Source organism: Microtus ochrogaster, chromosome 6, assembly GCF_000317375.1.
Source record: "Microtus ochrogaster isolate Prairie Vole_2 chromosome 6, MicOch1.0, whole genome shotgun sequence".
Classification (NCBI taxonomy): Eukaryota; Metazoa; Chordata; class Mammalia; order Rodentia; family Cricetidae; genus Microtus; species Microtus ochrogaster.
This window is the reverse complement of record NC_022013.1, coordinates 26,710,377-26,724,380: the sequence shown is the minus strand read 5'-3', so window position 1 is coordinate 26,724,380 and position 14,004 is coordinate 26,710,377. Positions and strand designations below refer to the sequence as shown.

The 14,004-nt window shown below is 50.4% G+C and overlaps 1 protein-coding gene across 3 annotated transcripts in view; it reads right to left on the bottom strand.

The window, feature by feature from the left end:
• Positions 1-14,004, bottom strand: part of Cacna1s (calcium voltage-gated channel subunit alpha1 S) — a 66,253-nt gene that overhangs the window by 25,527 nt on the left and 26,722 nt on the right. For all 3 annotated transcript variants that reach the window (XM_013346711.1, XM_005348429.3, XM_013346712.2), the window contains exons 10-19: positions 13,091-13,251; positions 9,350-9,575; positions 8,800-9,007; positions 7,647-7,767; positions 6,252-6,366; positions 4,924-5,017; positions 4,197-4,266; positions 2,116-2,248; positions 798-927; positions 229-288 (exon numbers count right to left, since the gene is read on the bottom strand). In XM_013346711.1, the coding sequence (XP_013202165.1) occupies positions 229-288; positions 798-927; positions 2,116-2,248; positions 4,197-4,266; positions 4,924-5,017; positions 6,252-6,366; positions 7,647-7,767; positions 8,800-9,007; positions 9,350-9,575; positions 13,091-13,251 (1,318 nt within the window). The remainder of the gene's footprint in view (positions 1-228; positions 289-797; positions 928-2,115; positions 2,249-4,196; positions 4,267-4,923; positions 5,018-6,251; positions 6,367-7,646; positions 7,768-8,799; positions 9,008-9,349; positions 9,576-13,090; positions 13,252-14,004) is intronic.

The following is a 14,004-nucleotide window of genomic DNA, read 5'->3' as shown; positions in this document are numbered from 1 at the left end:
ACCTTCCACTCAGTCACCTGCCCCCTTGCCTCGCTCCCCTTTGCTGAGGAGCTGGAGCCCTGTGTGTCCCCCTGGACCTGACTAGTCTTTCCTATCAACATTCATCTTAATCTTACTTCCCTCCCCTCCTTAGCAGTGTCCCCAAGGGAGCCATTGTGTATAAGTTGGAGCCACACATCTCAGAGACACTTCGTCCCCAGAGATGTCTGTCCTGCCATCTTCACTCACCTTCAGGACAATCTCCACGGTGAAAACAGCAGTGAACACATAATCAAAATACTCAAGGATCTGGAGGTGGGGCAAAAAGAGGCAGCCGATGAACTGGCAAAACAATGGTCCACCACAGCCGTCCTCACCAGCATTCCCATCACCACCACCACTACCATCTCCATTGCCATTAACATTACCACATCATCACATCAACATCATCGCCATTATCAACACCAACTCCCACCACCATCATCGCTATGATCACCACTATTATTACCATTAATATCACTGCCACCGCTAGCATCACTACCGTCATTACCACCATTATTATCGACACTATCGATCCCACCACCGTCATTACCATCTTGACTGCCATCATAACCGCCAGCACCAGCAGTATTCAGGGCAGGCAGACAGAGCCTAACTTGCTTCTGCTACGGCAGCACTGTTCAGAATAGCAGTGGCCAGCCCCAGCCCTGGGGAAACTTTAAGAGACTCTGATGCCTCTGGCCACATAGAGGGTACAACTGAGCTTGGACCCTAGAGTAGGTTGGGGGTGCCGAACCAGTCGAAGGGGCTGCCGTCACCTGGTTCCTCATGGAGTCAGCTCGGATGGGGTCCTCAGCGGCCAGCGCAGCACTGCTGAGCAGGATGAAGAGCAGGATAAAGTTGGTGAACCAGGTGGCGTTGACAATGCGGTGGCAAAGGACACGGATCCTGGTGGGGTGGGAGGATGCGAGCTGTGAGAAGCTGGAAGTCCAGGTCTCACTAGCTTCTCTCCCATACAGGGCCGCTGACTCCACTTGCTGTCCCCACCCAGCCAGGGAGCAAGTATAACCTTGCACCCACACGAGCCCCTGGCTGAACAAGCAGGACTTGGCTCCCACTTTGCTCCTTCAGTCTTAGTCAAGTCTCCCAACTGAGCTCCTATGTCACTTGTCCCCTCTACCAGTGCCCACCACCATGAGGTCCCCAGCCAAGAACGGGGCAGGCCCATCTCCTTCCCTGGGGCAGAAGAAACTCCGTGAAGTCTGCTTATTCCAAAGCTGAAGGTTATAATACTAATAAATACTCCCTCTCTCTCCATGCTTTGTCTCCTTGCCCTTTCTAAAACTGCCCTTAGAAAAGAACTAGCAGGGTTAGAGAGATGGCTCAGAGGTTAAGAGCATTGCCTGTTCTTTCAAAGGTCCTGAGTTCAATTCCCAGCAACCACATGGTGGCTCACAACCATCTGTAATGAGGTCTGGTGCCCTCCTCTGGCCTGCAGGCAGAATATTGTGTACACAGACAGAATATTGTGTACATAATAAATAAATATTTTTTATATTAAAAATATTTTTTTTTAAAAAAGAAAAGAACTAGCAATGACAGTCCCTCTTAGGAGTAACTAACTGATGAAAAACTTAAAAGCAGGGGCTGGAGAGATGGCTCAGAGGTTAAGAGTACTGGCTGCTCTTCCAGAGGTCCTGATTTCAGTTCTCAGCACCCACATGATGGTTCACAACCATTCACAATGATATATGGTGCCCTCTTCTGGCCTGCAAGTTTACATGCGTGCATACAGAACACTGTATACATTATAAATAAAAATTTAAAAAAACAACTTAAAAGCACTTCATCTCCCAGAAATACTAGCGTTTTGTTCATTTTAAAGGTATTTTATTTTTGTGATGTGCTGGGCATTGAAACCAGCACCTAGTACAGGTTAGGCAAACTCTGTTATAAAGCTACACCCCAGCTCACTGTGAGCATTTTAGACAGAGCACAAGACAATAACCTAAAGGAGTGAGCTGTGCATAAGGTACCTGAAGATGGGGAGAACTCAGAGTAGATCTCTCTGGGGAGGGGAGCCACTGTCTCAGAGCCTCCTCAGCTCCCCCACTTGGTTGTCACAGTGCTACCTACTTATTGGTGGGGCTGAAGATGAAGAAGGAGCTGGCCTCTGGAATGGGCACTGCTTTCTCTTTCAGCTGCAGCTCGGCCAGAGGGCGTGGCCGGGGGCTTACTGGGATCTCAGGTTCATCTTCCTCATCATCGCCTGTGGGGAGAGAGAATGAAATAAGGGGTATTTCCAAACCTTGCCAGGTCCTTGGCTTCTGTACTCAGAGTCCTCCTGGGAGCCTCTGACGCTGCTAAGCGAAGGCCAGTTTGGGGTTTTAGCAAGGTATGCCTGGGCCTTCCCTTTTTGGTACGTAGAGTACAGTCTAGCTCAGAAGTCCCCCAAACCTTCTGTAAGTAGGGCCACAAACAAGATTGAGGAATCTGGCTGGGCACGGTAGTGCATGCCTTTAATCCTGGGTTAGGATTCTAAAAACAGTGAAGAATTTCTAGTGCGGGCAGAATGGACCAGGATCTCTTGAGCTTTGGCCAGGCTTGTGGTCAGCGAGGCGAAGCAGAAGGCAGAGAGGAGGAAAAGGTACTCTGAGCGCATTCTGAGCACAGGCCTAAAGGTCTAAAGCTGTGCTCTGCCTGGGTCCCTCCACCCACGCGCCTCCTTCCCACCTTAGCAACCTGGCCAAGACCCTAGGCGTGCCAACAGCACCTGATTCCGCTCTCTCCATGGCGGAGACCTGTGGGTTCCTCAATTTGGGTCCCACCCAAATCACACCCTCACTCCTCTCCATCCTAAGAGCCCCCACCACTTCCCCAGCATGGCGCTCACATCTGCTTGGCCTGCCATGGTTGTTACTGCAGAGAGGGTTTGTCCTTAGTGTTTGCATCTTTGCAGCTCCCCTCAATTCTTTATTCCTCGGTCTGTGTTTGTTTTGTTAATTTTATTGCACATATCTGCCACCCCCACCCCCGTACTGGGGATTGAACCCAAGGTCTCACCACTCTACCACTGACCTATATCCCCACACCTCGGCCTCCAGAGCAGCTGGAATCATAGGGCTGTGCATCAGGGCCCAGACTGCACAGAACTTTTGTCAAAAGCCATTTCAACTTATTTTTGGAAAGAGGTTAGATAGAAATGTATTCAGGGTCTTGGTCAGACCTCTCTCCAGCCCACATGTTCTCTGCCCCTGCTCTCATTTCTCTCTAGCCCCTTCCGGTTCCCCTAACATAAGATTTCCCACAGCGGTCACCCAGCCACGCGCGCCCAACAGAGGCTACCCATTAGGTGACACAGCTCCACAGGACGCCGTCTCAATATTTACTCCCGCTAGACATTTGAAGAAATTTGGCCAGCTTTGCTTCCCAAACTTTGTTTAGGAAAATCATTTCCTGTGATCATTTGTTTGGTTTGTGGAAAGCCAACTGGGTGCCGAATGCCGCCATTCCCAGCACAGAAAGGCCAGTCAGAGCTGAGAGACACTCAAGCTAACCAGCCGGTTCCCCGAGTGAGCTAACAGAGCCTGACAGCACTTGTGCCCCAGGTTTCCCCGAGAGGCTTGGCTTTGCCTCTCTCATGCAGCATGCCCTTGGTCCAGATGAGCAGGGTTCACACAGCAGCCGGTGGCTCTATGCACTCAGGGGCTGCTCTGCTTTATCCTTTCCATTCTGCTCTTGTGGATTTTCAGACGGTGCAGTCTGGCAGTCATGGTTTTATTCGAGATCCAGGGTAGGGAATGATCTACCCCATCAACATATGAATGAAATGCCCCTTCTTTGGGTAGAACCCGATGGGCAGGGAGGACTTGCATGTCTGCCAGTCCTGTGCTCTTTGCAAACAGCACTGAGCAGATAGCTTGTATGTCTGCCAGTCCTGTGCTCTTTGCAAACAGCACTGAGCAGATAGCCGGAACTCAATAAAAGTAAATGGAAGCATGTGTGGAATATTATTTTTCTGTGTGTACTGCGGGGAAAGGCAGGCTTGCAGGTTGCTTCTTGGCAAGACTAGGGGAAGGGACATCTCCAGGGTTCTGCCCTCCACATCGAGTGGTCCAAGTAGGAAATGCACAGGACACATCCAAATAGAGAATTCAGCATCAGCAAGGTGCCCCTTCAACAGCATCCTGCTTCAGCCCAGGCTCTGGGATCCTTACCTGGGAAATCAGCCGAAGGGTAGGGGTCTTTCACCTCATTGACGTTAGATTCGAACTCGTCAATTTTCAGCTGCAGAAAGGAAGAGTAAAGGTGGTGAGATGTTTGAACTTACTGGGTTTGCGCTAGAGGGCGTTGTTCAGATTCCTGAGTGTTTCCTCTAACCTGGGAAGTGGATGGGAGTGGGGTTATTACGGCTTACAGATAAGAAGTCAGGTCCAACAAGGTATATGACTTGACCAAGCCCGTGTTGGGCACACCAAGGCTCTAGCCGGTCTGAGACCGTCTTCACTGTGTTCCCTTGGCTCTACAGGAGAACAACTTTCCAGGCCAAGCTGTCCAACCTCTCTGTGCCTGGGACCCTGGCTCACGACTCCCTTTCCCCACTCTCCACGTCGGTGAGCAGGGCCAGGCTGGAACATTCAAGGTGGGGCTAGCAGGAGTGGAAAGCCAGGCTCTTTCAACTGTGGGTAGGCAGGTGAGCTGCCTTCTCATTCCGCACAGGACTCCAGGGAAGTCTGGCTCCCAGGCTGAAGGGCCTGTGCCTGCCCACACAGGAGTCCCCGGAAGAGATGTAGATGTTGGCTCTCCTCCCAGAGCAAGGGGATGCTGTCCCCCTCTACCCTGTGTCTCCTTCCTATCCCCAAAGTGCCCCTAGTAACTTGGGGAGCTAGGGGACTCTCAGAGGCTCTCCAGTCAGCCTGTACAATTCCCTGCACCAGCGCTCACCTTGGCCGTGGTGGGGATGCCTTCACCCTTGAATTTCTGCTCCAGCTTCTTAGCCATCGTGGCCTTCTCTTCTTCAGACTTGTCTGGGAGCCCCCTGAAGTGAAAAAGCAAGGACATCCAAGGCGGAAGCTGTAAGAATGGTTTTGGGGCTGACAACACCCTTAGGAATATTTCACACCAGCGGCTCAGGGGAATCTATGGGGGAAGTTGCAGCAATGACCACCAAATGGGAAGGGCAGTAGGCCTGGGCAAGCCTTCTCTCTGCGGTAGAAGGTGTGAACTTCTACTCAAGCGAGACTCTCAGTGTTCCTCCTAGAGAGTGAGTGGGAGTGGCTTTGTACCTGTCTTATGTAGGATTCAGAATGGAATTATGGCCTGTCTGTCTAAGTTTCAAGCCTAGAAAGACCTGGGGTCTTCGTTGGTCTCTTTTCCCCAGCAATTTCCATCTAGTCTCTAAGAAACGAGCATCCCATTCCTGCAGGCACATGCGTTAAAGGAAGCAGGCTCCAGACTGAAGTTCAGCCACACAAAATGTGATCCTCTAAAACCCAGTTGAGTTAGCATTGTCTTGGTACTGGCTGGAAATTCAAGCCTTCATCCATCCCACCTGATTCAGACCGGTTGACACGGACTCTATTTTGCATAAAACCTCCAGATGGATCATTTGCAGTTTGAACTTGAGAAACATTATCCAGAAAATGTATCCCATGGGGGCTGGAGAGATGGCTCAGTGGTTAAGAGCACTGGCCGCTTTTCTACAGGTCCTGAGTTCAATTCCCAGCAACCATATGGTGGCTCACAACCATCTGTAATGAGATCTGGTGCCCTCTTCTGCCGCGCAGGTATACATGGTGTCAGAATATTGTATATATAATAAATAAATATTTAAGAAAAAAAACTATTCTATATTTACTCCCAGAAGCACCAGGCACAGAGCGACATGACCAATCACAGAGGGACAGATCAGCAGAGAACTGGGAAGTCAACCCCTACTTCACAGAAGCCCAAGGCTCCAAACCTAAATGACCCTGTCCAAGGGGTCCAGTCACTGAACAGCAGGCCTGTGAGGGGGAAAAGTCTCAGAACCACTAGCTTGATCATTGCATTCCTTGAGGCCTGTCTAGAAGGCCAATTTGCCTCTAGTTTTGCCCAAAAAATTTTTGGCGTAAATTCTGAAGGCCTGAATGTCTTGCTTGGAGAAGCCTGCCCCCAAGAGGAGGTGCCATATGGCCCCTGCTCATCCAGTTCGTGGGTGGGGGACCCGGCCTAGAGCCTAAAGGCCCCAGCCAGAGTCCGTCCAGCTCTCTCCTAGAGGGTCCAGCACTCACTTAGACATCTTCCTGCGCTTCCTCTCCTCGGCTTTGGCCTTCTGGGCAGAAGTCAGGCTTTCTGCCTCTGCCAGGTTGTCCACAGCAATAGCCAGGAAGACGTTAAGCAGGATGTCTGAAGGCCAGCTAAGGAGCCTTGAGTTGTGATGGAAGGCAGTTTCTGTCACAAGAGTTTTGTTTCCCCGTGTGTTTAAAGGCCTTAATCATGAGGTGGCAGTTTCTCACCAGAGCTGCACCCGTGGGAGGGTTCAGGCCCAGGAGCATAGTCAAGTCTTCAGGGAAGCTGGACTGCTGATGGGGCCTGAACCCATCAGAGCTTTGGAGTTTTATTCTATGTCTACCAGAACAGATCCCAGCTGCCCGACAGGGATCCCTGAGAGTGAGGTAAAGCAAGGGGCATTGACTTCATCCCTGCCCACTCACCACGGTGTCAGATTCCACAGCACAGCAGTAGTGCTTCGGGTGCCATTAGCATCTCTCTGCTTAGCTCACCTTTTGACCTATCCTAGCTTAATATTCCTGGTCCCAGAGCTCAGACTGATCCCTGGTCATAACTTCGTGTCGGCTTCCGCTGTCAACCTGATCTACCAGGGAAGAGGGAAACAATACTTAGGAACTTTCTTCATTTAAACTGCTAACTGTAGAAGGGCCCGCCCCACCTGAAAAGGTGGTCCTAGATTATAACAAGAAGGTATCTGAGCAAGCCAGAGGGAGAGAGCCAGTGAAGAGCATCCCTCCCAGAGATTCCCCTTTGGGAGACTGAACGACCTTTACACAGGGGTCGTCTAAGACCATCAGAAAACACAGATGTTTACCTTACAACTCATACCAGTAGCAAGGTTACAGTTATGAAGTAGCAATGAAAATAATTTTATGGTTGGGGTGACCACAGTTTGAAGAACTGTGTTTTAAAGGGTTGCGGCATTAGGAAGGTTGAGATCCACCGTCCCATGGTTCCTGCTTCAGTTCCTGATTTCAGGTTCTTCCTTGAGTTCCTGCCCTGACTTCTCTTCATGACAGACCATAATATGAAAGTATAAACCAAATAAAAATTTTCTCCTTCAGGTTGGAAGACACCTTGGCTCCTCCCTGCCTGCCTCCGAGATGCTGGACCGGGATGCCCCATCATCTCCACTGCGTCTCTGCTAAGCCCTAGGCTTCTTCCCACTTGCTTCAGGCTCTCACCAACCTCACAGCTGATTGTCCCTGCTGCTCTCCGACATTTCTGGTGGAAAGAATTATATTGTTGCTGCGTTTACCTTTACTGTGTCCCATTCCCCACTCCACGAACCTGGGAACCAGAGGGATCTCCTTCCTGACACATAGGGACCCCGGTCCTCCCTGCTAAGCCAACTCCCCCAAGTTCTTCTTTGCACCATGGCCCCCAGGGGATACAGTTGCCACAGACGAAAAGGATGATGAAATAAATGCAGACGAGCACGCCGGGGTAGGATGGGCCTCCGTAGGCCATGATCCCATTGTACATCACAGAGTTCCAGTCTTCGCCTGTCAGGACCTAGGTGGGGGGAGCACGAGGTGAGAGGACAAGTCACCCCAAAAGGCCCTTGTCACCTGTCAGCTCTCCCGGTCCCCACCCTCCAGGTGACCACTCCCTACTGCCCTCATTGTTCCTCCTTCAGCTCTCTACAGTGCTATCAGGGTGTGAGTGGGCTTGGAGGAGAAGCGAGTGGGCTCCAGGGAGGAGCGAGTGGGCTCGGGAGAGGAACCCAAGACTGAAGGGCTGGCTGCCTGGGGTGGTTGGAAAAAGTCTTATCAAGCCTCTCAAGGGCCAAGTTTGATCATAGGGCCTCTACTCTGTTCTTAATCCCCAGGCTGAAGTAGACTGCACTCAGCCAGGCCTTTGTTACCCGGCCTCCAAAAATAGCACCAAGGTCAAGTCCCTTGAAAGCACCATCCCTGTCAGCTGGTGAGGTAGTGAACGGAAGAAAGGCAGGATGAAGCCATGAAGCCATCTATGGGACTGACTGAGGGTCGTCACCTACCACCCCTGCTGGTATTGCGTGGTAGAGTGACTTGTGAGATACTGATGATATGAAAAGGAACATGTCTATGCTCAACACTAAGAAAGCTCCTCTGGGAGGCTGTGGCTCTGAAGGTCACTCTCTGAACCCCAGCCATGATCCCTTGAGTGGCTTCTTGGAAACAGGCAGCCTCTGTGCCTCTCGTGTGAGAGAGGGGTCTCAGATGCCTGGGCTTTCTCGGCTTGCAGAGGACACCTTCAGCTCGTCTGACTTTGCCCTAGAGATGTGAGCAGCGCACCTTCGACAGCCAGTCTACCCCCAAGTATTTATTTGCATCAGCTGCTATCGCACTCTGCCAGGCCGCAGGGACGAAGAGAAACCGACAAACTAGGCGTCGTCAGCCAGAGCTCCAGGGAAAGAGACAAACAGAACAGGATTGCAGTGGCCCAAGATCAGGCGATAGGAAATGAGAAGGGTATCGAACTCGACCAGGTGATGTTTTCCCAGATACTGAAGCAGGATTCAGGCATCTTCCAGAGCGAGGTCTTCGCAGACAGAGCACCTACCTGGAAGACACTGATGAGGGCCTGGGGGAAGTTGTCGAAGTTGCTGCGTCGTACTTCTGTGTCTTCGAAGTCATATCGGCCCCCGAAGAGCTGCATGCCCAGCAGGGCAAAGATGATGATGAAGAGGAAGAGCAGCAGCAGCAGAGAGGCGATGGAACGGATGGAGTTGAGCAGCGACGCCACCAGGTTGCTCAGGGATGTCCAGTACCTGAGGAAGAGGGACAGCAAGGTGGGGGCGGGACAGGGACTTCTCCCTGGTTCTCCCATGCTCCCTGGTTCTCCCATCCCCACAGAGGGGAAGAAACACAAATGAAAAGCCCTTTCCCCTCTCTGCATGGTCCCCCTCCCCCGTGTCCCTTCTTTCTTTTCCCTACCCCTCCCACGTTTCTCTGTCTCTTCCTCCCATCTTCCAGGGCTTCCCCTTTTCTCCTTTCTTCCTCTTTCCAACTCTTTCCTTTCCCTATCCTGACATAGGCAATAGTGAGACAATTCCTGACTTTGTCAGCCCCTGCATCCTCGGCCACTCAGGGTCCCGGCTGCCTGCACTCACTTGGTGATCTTGAAGAGCCTCAGGAGCCGGATGCAGCGGAGCACAGAGATGCCCAGTGGTGACATGGCTCCCGACTCCACCAACAGGATCTCAAGGATGCCGCTGCATACCACGAAGCAGTCGAAGCGGTTGAAGATGGACATGAAGTACTGGCGCAGGCCCAGCCCGTACATCTTCAGCAGCATCTCGATGGTGAAGAGAGCCAGCAGCACGCGGTTGGCGACATCTGCGGAGGGCAGCAGAATGTTGCTTCCTTCCCTCCTCCTCCTCCTCCTAGCCTCTGCCCCAGGTGAGCCTCTACCAGCACACATGCCCGATCTTTCCACGGCTCTTGAGCCTTTTTAATTTTCAGGTCCTAGGAAGGGGCCAGCAAGAGGGCTGGTATAGGGCTTGCCACTAAGCTCGATGACCTGAGTTTGAACCCCAGACGCTATATGGTGAAAAGAGAGGACAGAATTGTTTTCTGCCCCCCTCCACAAAACCAACCAACAAATCAATCAATTCATTAATCAATTAGAAATGTAAAATAACAATAACAACAATCCCCCTAGGAAAAACTGGTGAATTTTGCCCATCAAAAGAGCCTAAATCTGTATTTCCAGGAGGCTAATCCCTACCCCAGTTAGGGGGAAAGCTGTATAAATCCATGAAGGTTCACTCTTCTTCCTCCTTAAACACAGTCTGTATTCCTGGTAGAGAGAGGCTGGGCCTCATGAAAGGCAATCTGCTCTCCGGTGCTTGGCCCGGCCCCAACTGGGACGCCCACTATCAGTATCTGTTTGTCTTTCTTAGCTACTTCCCTTCTTCCTTTCAAATGGTCTCTTCATGTTCAGTTATCCAGCTCCAGGGTCAATTCCACGTTGCCAAACCCAGCAGACACAGACATTCACGTACTTGCTCTCCCACAATCCTGTTCACCATCTGCTCGATCTTTCAGATACTCTCTCCTCCAGCACCCTGGCTTCCGTGACACCACATTCTGTGGGGTTTCCTCAAGCCTCCCCCCCTGTCTTCTCCAGTCCTCTCTGCCACACATTCTTCACCAGGTCACTGGCTGCTGGTCTTGAGCCCTGCACTATCCCCTGATATCTGCTGATGATCTATGACGGCAGTGCCAGCGCTGCTCTACCAGTGAGCCCCACCTTTCATTCTCCCAAGACCCAGCCTCTCCATCGTGACCCAGACCCCGTTTTCCCGTCAGCTTCTTTGACACTACCATTAGATTGTCTCAAAGGTACCCCAAACTCAGTATGCCCAGCACCATAACGGTGGATGTTGCCCCTCATCCCACACTTGCCAGAACTACCTGGCTACTGACTATTTTTGCCATCTTGGAAAGTAGGAGCACCACCATCTATTTGTCTGCTCGGTCTAGGAATCACAAATTCACCTCTTCTGGGTAGGGTTCCATCTTCACGTGGGTTTACTAATGCGGCCTGACAATGTGTAGCACAGTTAAGCAGCTCTCAAGAAGATTGCAATGAATGAATGAACAAATGGGTGCATGCATGCATCTGAATAGCAGGTTTGCTTTTTACTCTTTGAAACTGTAGCCTCCACTTCATTTGAGCTTCATCTCTTCTGTTGTGTTTCGTTAGGCCATGTTCCTGCTCGGCTCACTCGCATGCTTCAGGCTGGTGACTCTTCCCCAGAGCAACTCTGTTCTTTATTTGAGTTGAGATTTTTCTCCCACGGGAGCTCATCACTGGAGATGTTCTTTCCCCCAGGGATTCATATGCCTTGACTTGAGGACATTCCAAAAAGGACACTTGTGCCTACTTCTGAAGGGCTCCCCCAGGGTTTCCATTTGTCTTTGATTGGTTTGTACGGGTCTGTCATGGTTTACTATCCCTGCTCTGTGAAAGGTGCTGCAAGCTGGACCTCGTACCCCGATAAGTTGTAGGACAAGAGAGATGTTAATTGTTTCCAGTCCATCCATGGAAGGCAATGAAAGATGGTAAGATGGTAAAAGAAAGATTACGAGGAGATGCTGAGGCTGCACGAATCTAAAGGACACAGGTTGGACATAGGCTGCAGTTAACTTTTCCTTTGTGACATTCTTCTTCCCTCCCAGGACCCCCAGCAGAGGGAACTTCCAGACTCCTCGCCTATCTCAATGGGCAAAAAGGCTTTAGATCCCCTTACACAGAAGCAGCCTCTCCGGGACCTGGCTCTAAGCAAGTGTGCTGGCTTTTGCTCCCCACCTTACCCAGGCCCAGGGTCCTGTCTATGATCCCTGCATAGGCATGAAGAGTCAGCTACCACCCCTGAGGGGTTAGGTCTAAGATATCTCCATGAGGAAGTTCATGAGCTCCCTGCCTCCCCACCCAGAGACCTCTTTGTTATTTATTACAGTTTGAGTGTGCAATGTTCCTCCACAGAGTCATATGTCTGAACTATTGGTCCTCATCTGGGGGCACTGTTTTATGTCAAATCTTTAAGAGGTGGAGCGTCGCTGGAGGAACTCGGTCATTGGGAGCAGCCATGAAGTTTACGGCTCTACTTCCTATGTCTCTTGCTTTCTGACTGTAGGTACGCACGATGATACCATCCACCCCAGGCTTCTGCTTTCATGCTCTCCTGGTCATAATAGACTGGATCCCTTCTTAGGGGGCAAGCCAGAAGGACCTCTTCCTTCCTTGCATTGCCTTTTAGGTAGTTGTCATAGCAATGAGAAAACGTTGTCACCCCTTGAGGCATTTTTATAACCCATGCCACATTGGTGTTTGTAGCGGGAAGAGTACCTAGCTGTGGGATTGGTTCTTCTTTTTCTTATCTGGTTCTTGGTCACTGTCCAGAGCTCTGCACACAGTGGGGCATCCACCGAAAGGATGAGGCTGACCATCCATCTTCTGCCAAGGCGGGTCATTCAGAGACTCAAACCTGATCATAATATGTTTAGACTTATAACTTTTTATTGGCCTCCCTGTACCCAAAGGCTAAACTCCTAATGCAGCATGACAGTATACGAGGACCCCTATGAACACCTGTTGTCCTGTTGTCCGTCACATATGAAGTTCTGTGGCTCCCTTAATTCACCAGACTATTCCACATGTTTGCACTCGTGGCATCTGCAGGAATCCCTGCCGACCTTGGACCAGTTGGGCTTTATCTCTGTATCCTTTTGATGTGTGCACCAACAGTATCTTCTCTGGCAACATTTTTCTTATCATTTCATCTTTGCTCCTTCACTGTCTTCCCTGGATGGACTGGAAACAATTACCATCTGACTTGTTCTATGACTAAGCATGCTCCTTGAAGTCATGAGCAATGAATTAACTGTTTACCGTTTATACACACACACACACACACACACACACACAGACACACACACACACACGCAATCTCACTCACTGTATAGTTGGTTACTGTATTTAACAGTATTTGAACTTGGATGCTTAGAACTCTCAATTATTGACAGTTTTACATGCAATGGTATATAATTGAACAATTTGCCTAGATATTTGAGGAAGCATCTGAAAGTTGTCCCTAAGTGTCATTGGCACTGTCCCAGATCAGAATGATGTGGCAGGTGGGATGGTGGGGATGCCACCATGCCTTTTGGTGTCTCTACTCTCCCACCGTGAGAGGGAGTTGGGCCAGTGGTCCCACACGAGTAGTACCGTAATTTCTTGAAGGCGTCGTCAATCCCATTGACTTCAGCACACCCTACAGCACCCTTGACGGCTTTAAGCTTCTCAGCCCGAGTGCTCAATCTTGGCTCCATTCCAGCTGACTCACCTTGCAAATGAGTCAGCCAAAGGGGCTGGTTGTGGTGCTCCGAGGCAATAGACAGGGTGTTGAGGGCAACGATCAGGATCACCAGCCAATAGAAGACCTTGGATTTCACCAGGTCGTGACACTTCCAGCGGAAGACGCGGTTCCATTGCCTCCAGTGTCGACTGCAGGAGACAGGAGGATTAGGATCCATTACTTTCAGCCACACATATTCTCCTCTCATGCAAGAGAAATGAAGGGTGTGGGCCGTAGCACTAGGTCAATTTAGACTGGGCTTCTAATTAACAAAGTTTTGCCTTTCAAGTGGGAATGATAAAGCAAGGATCTCCCAGGCAATTAAACTAGACAATGCCAGCAAAATGCTTAGTTAGCACGGCACCTGATACAGATAGGAGCGAGGAGCACTGTGCATTTTAATTTCCACCAAAGGAGACTGCGCTGCCAATTCTACCCATTTTTAGAGGAAGTTTTACTAACTTAGGGGGGATTTCCAGATGGTTGTGTGGGAAAGATGTGACCTCACATCATCTACTAAAGCTTGGGCTTATCTACTGTTGGCTCAGCAATTCTGCTTCTAGAATTCTGCCCAGAACAGCCCATACTTTACCAGGAGAATCTGGTTAAATATAAAATGGTGCAACTATGCCATGGAACATTTAATAAGCAAGGTCGTGCTGACAAAGATGTGTGTGATCTTGTGAGTGTGAACATGTGAGTGTGAGTGTGTGAGTGTGAACATGTGAGCATGTGAATGTGAGCATGTGAGTGTGAGTGTTGAGTGTGAGCGTGTGAGTGTGAGCATGTGAGTGTGAGCATGTGAGCGTGTGTGAGTGTGAGCATGTGAGTGTGAACGTGTGAGTGTGAGCATGTGAGTGTGAACGTGTGAGTGTGAGCATGTGAGCGTGTGTGTGAGTGTG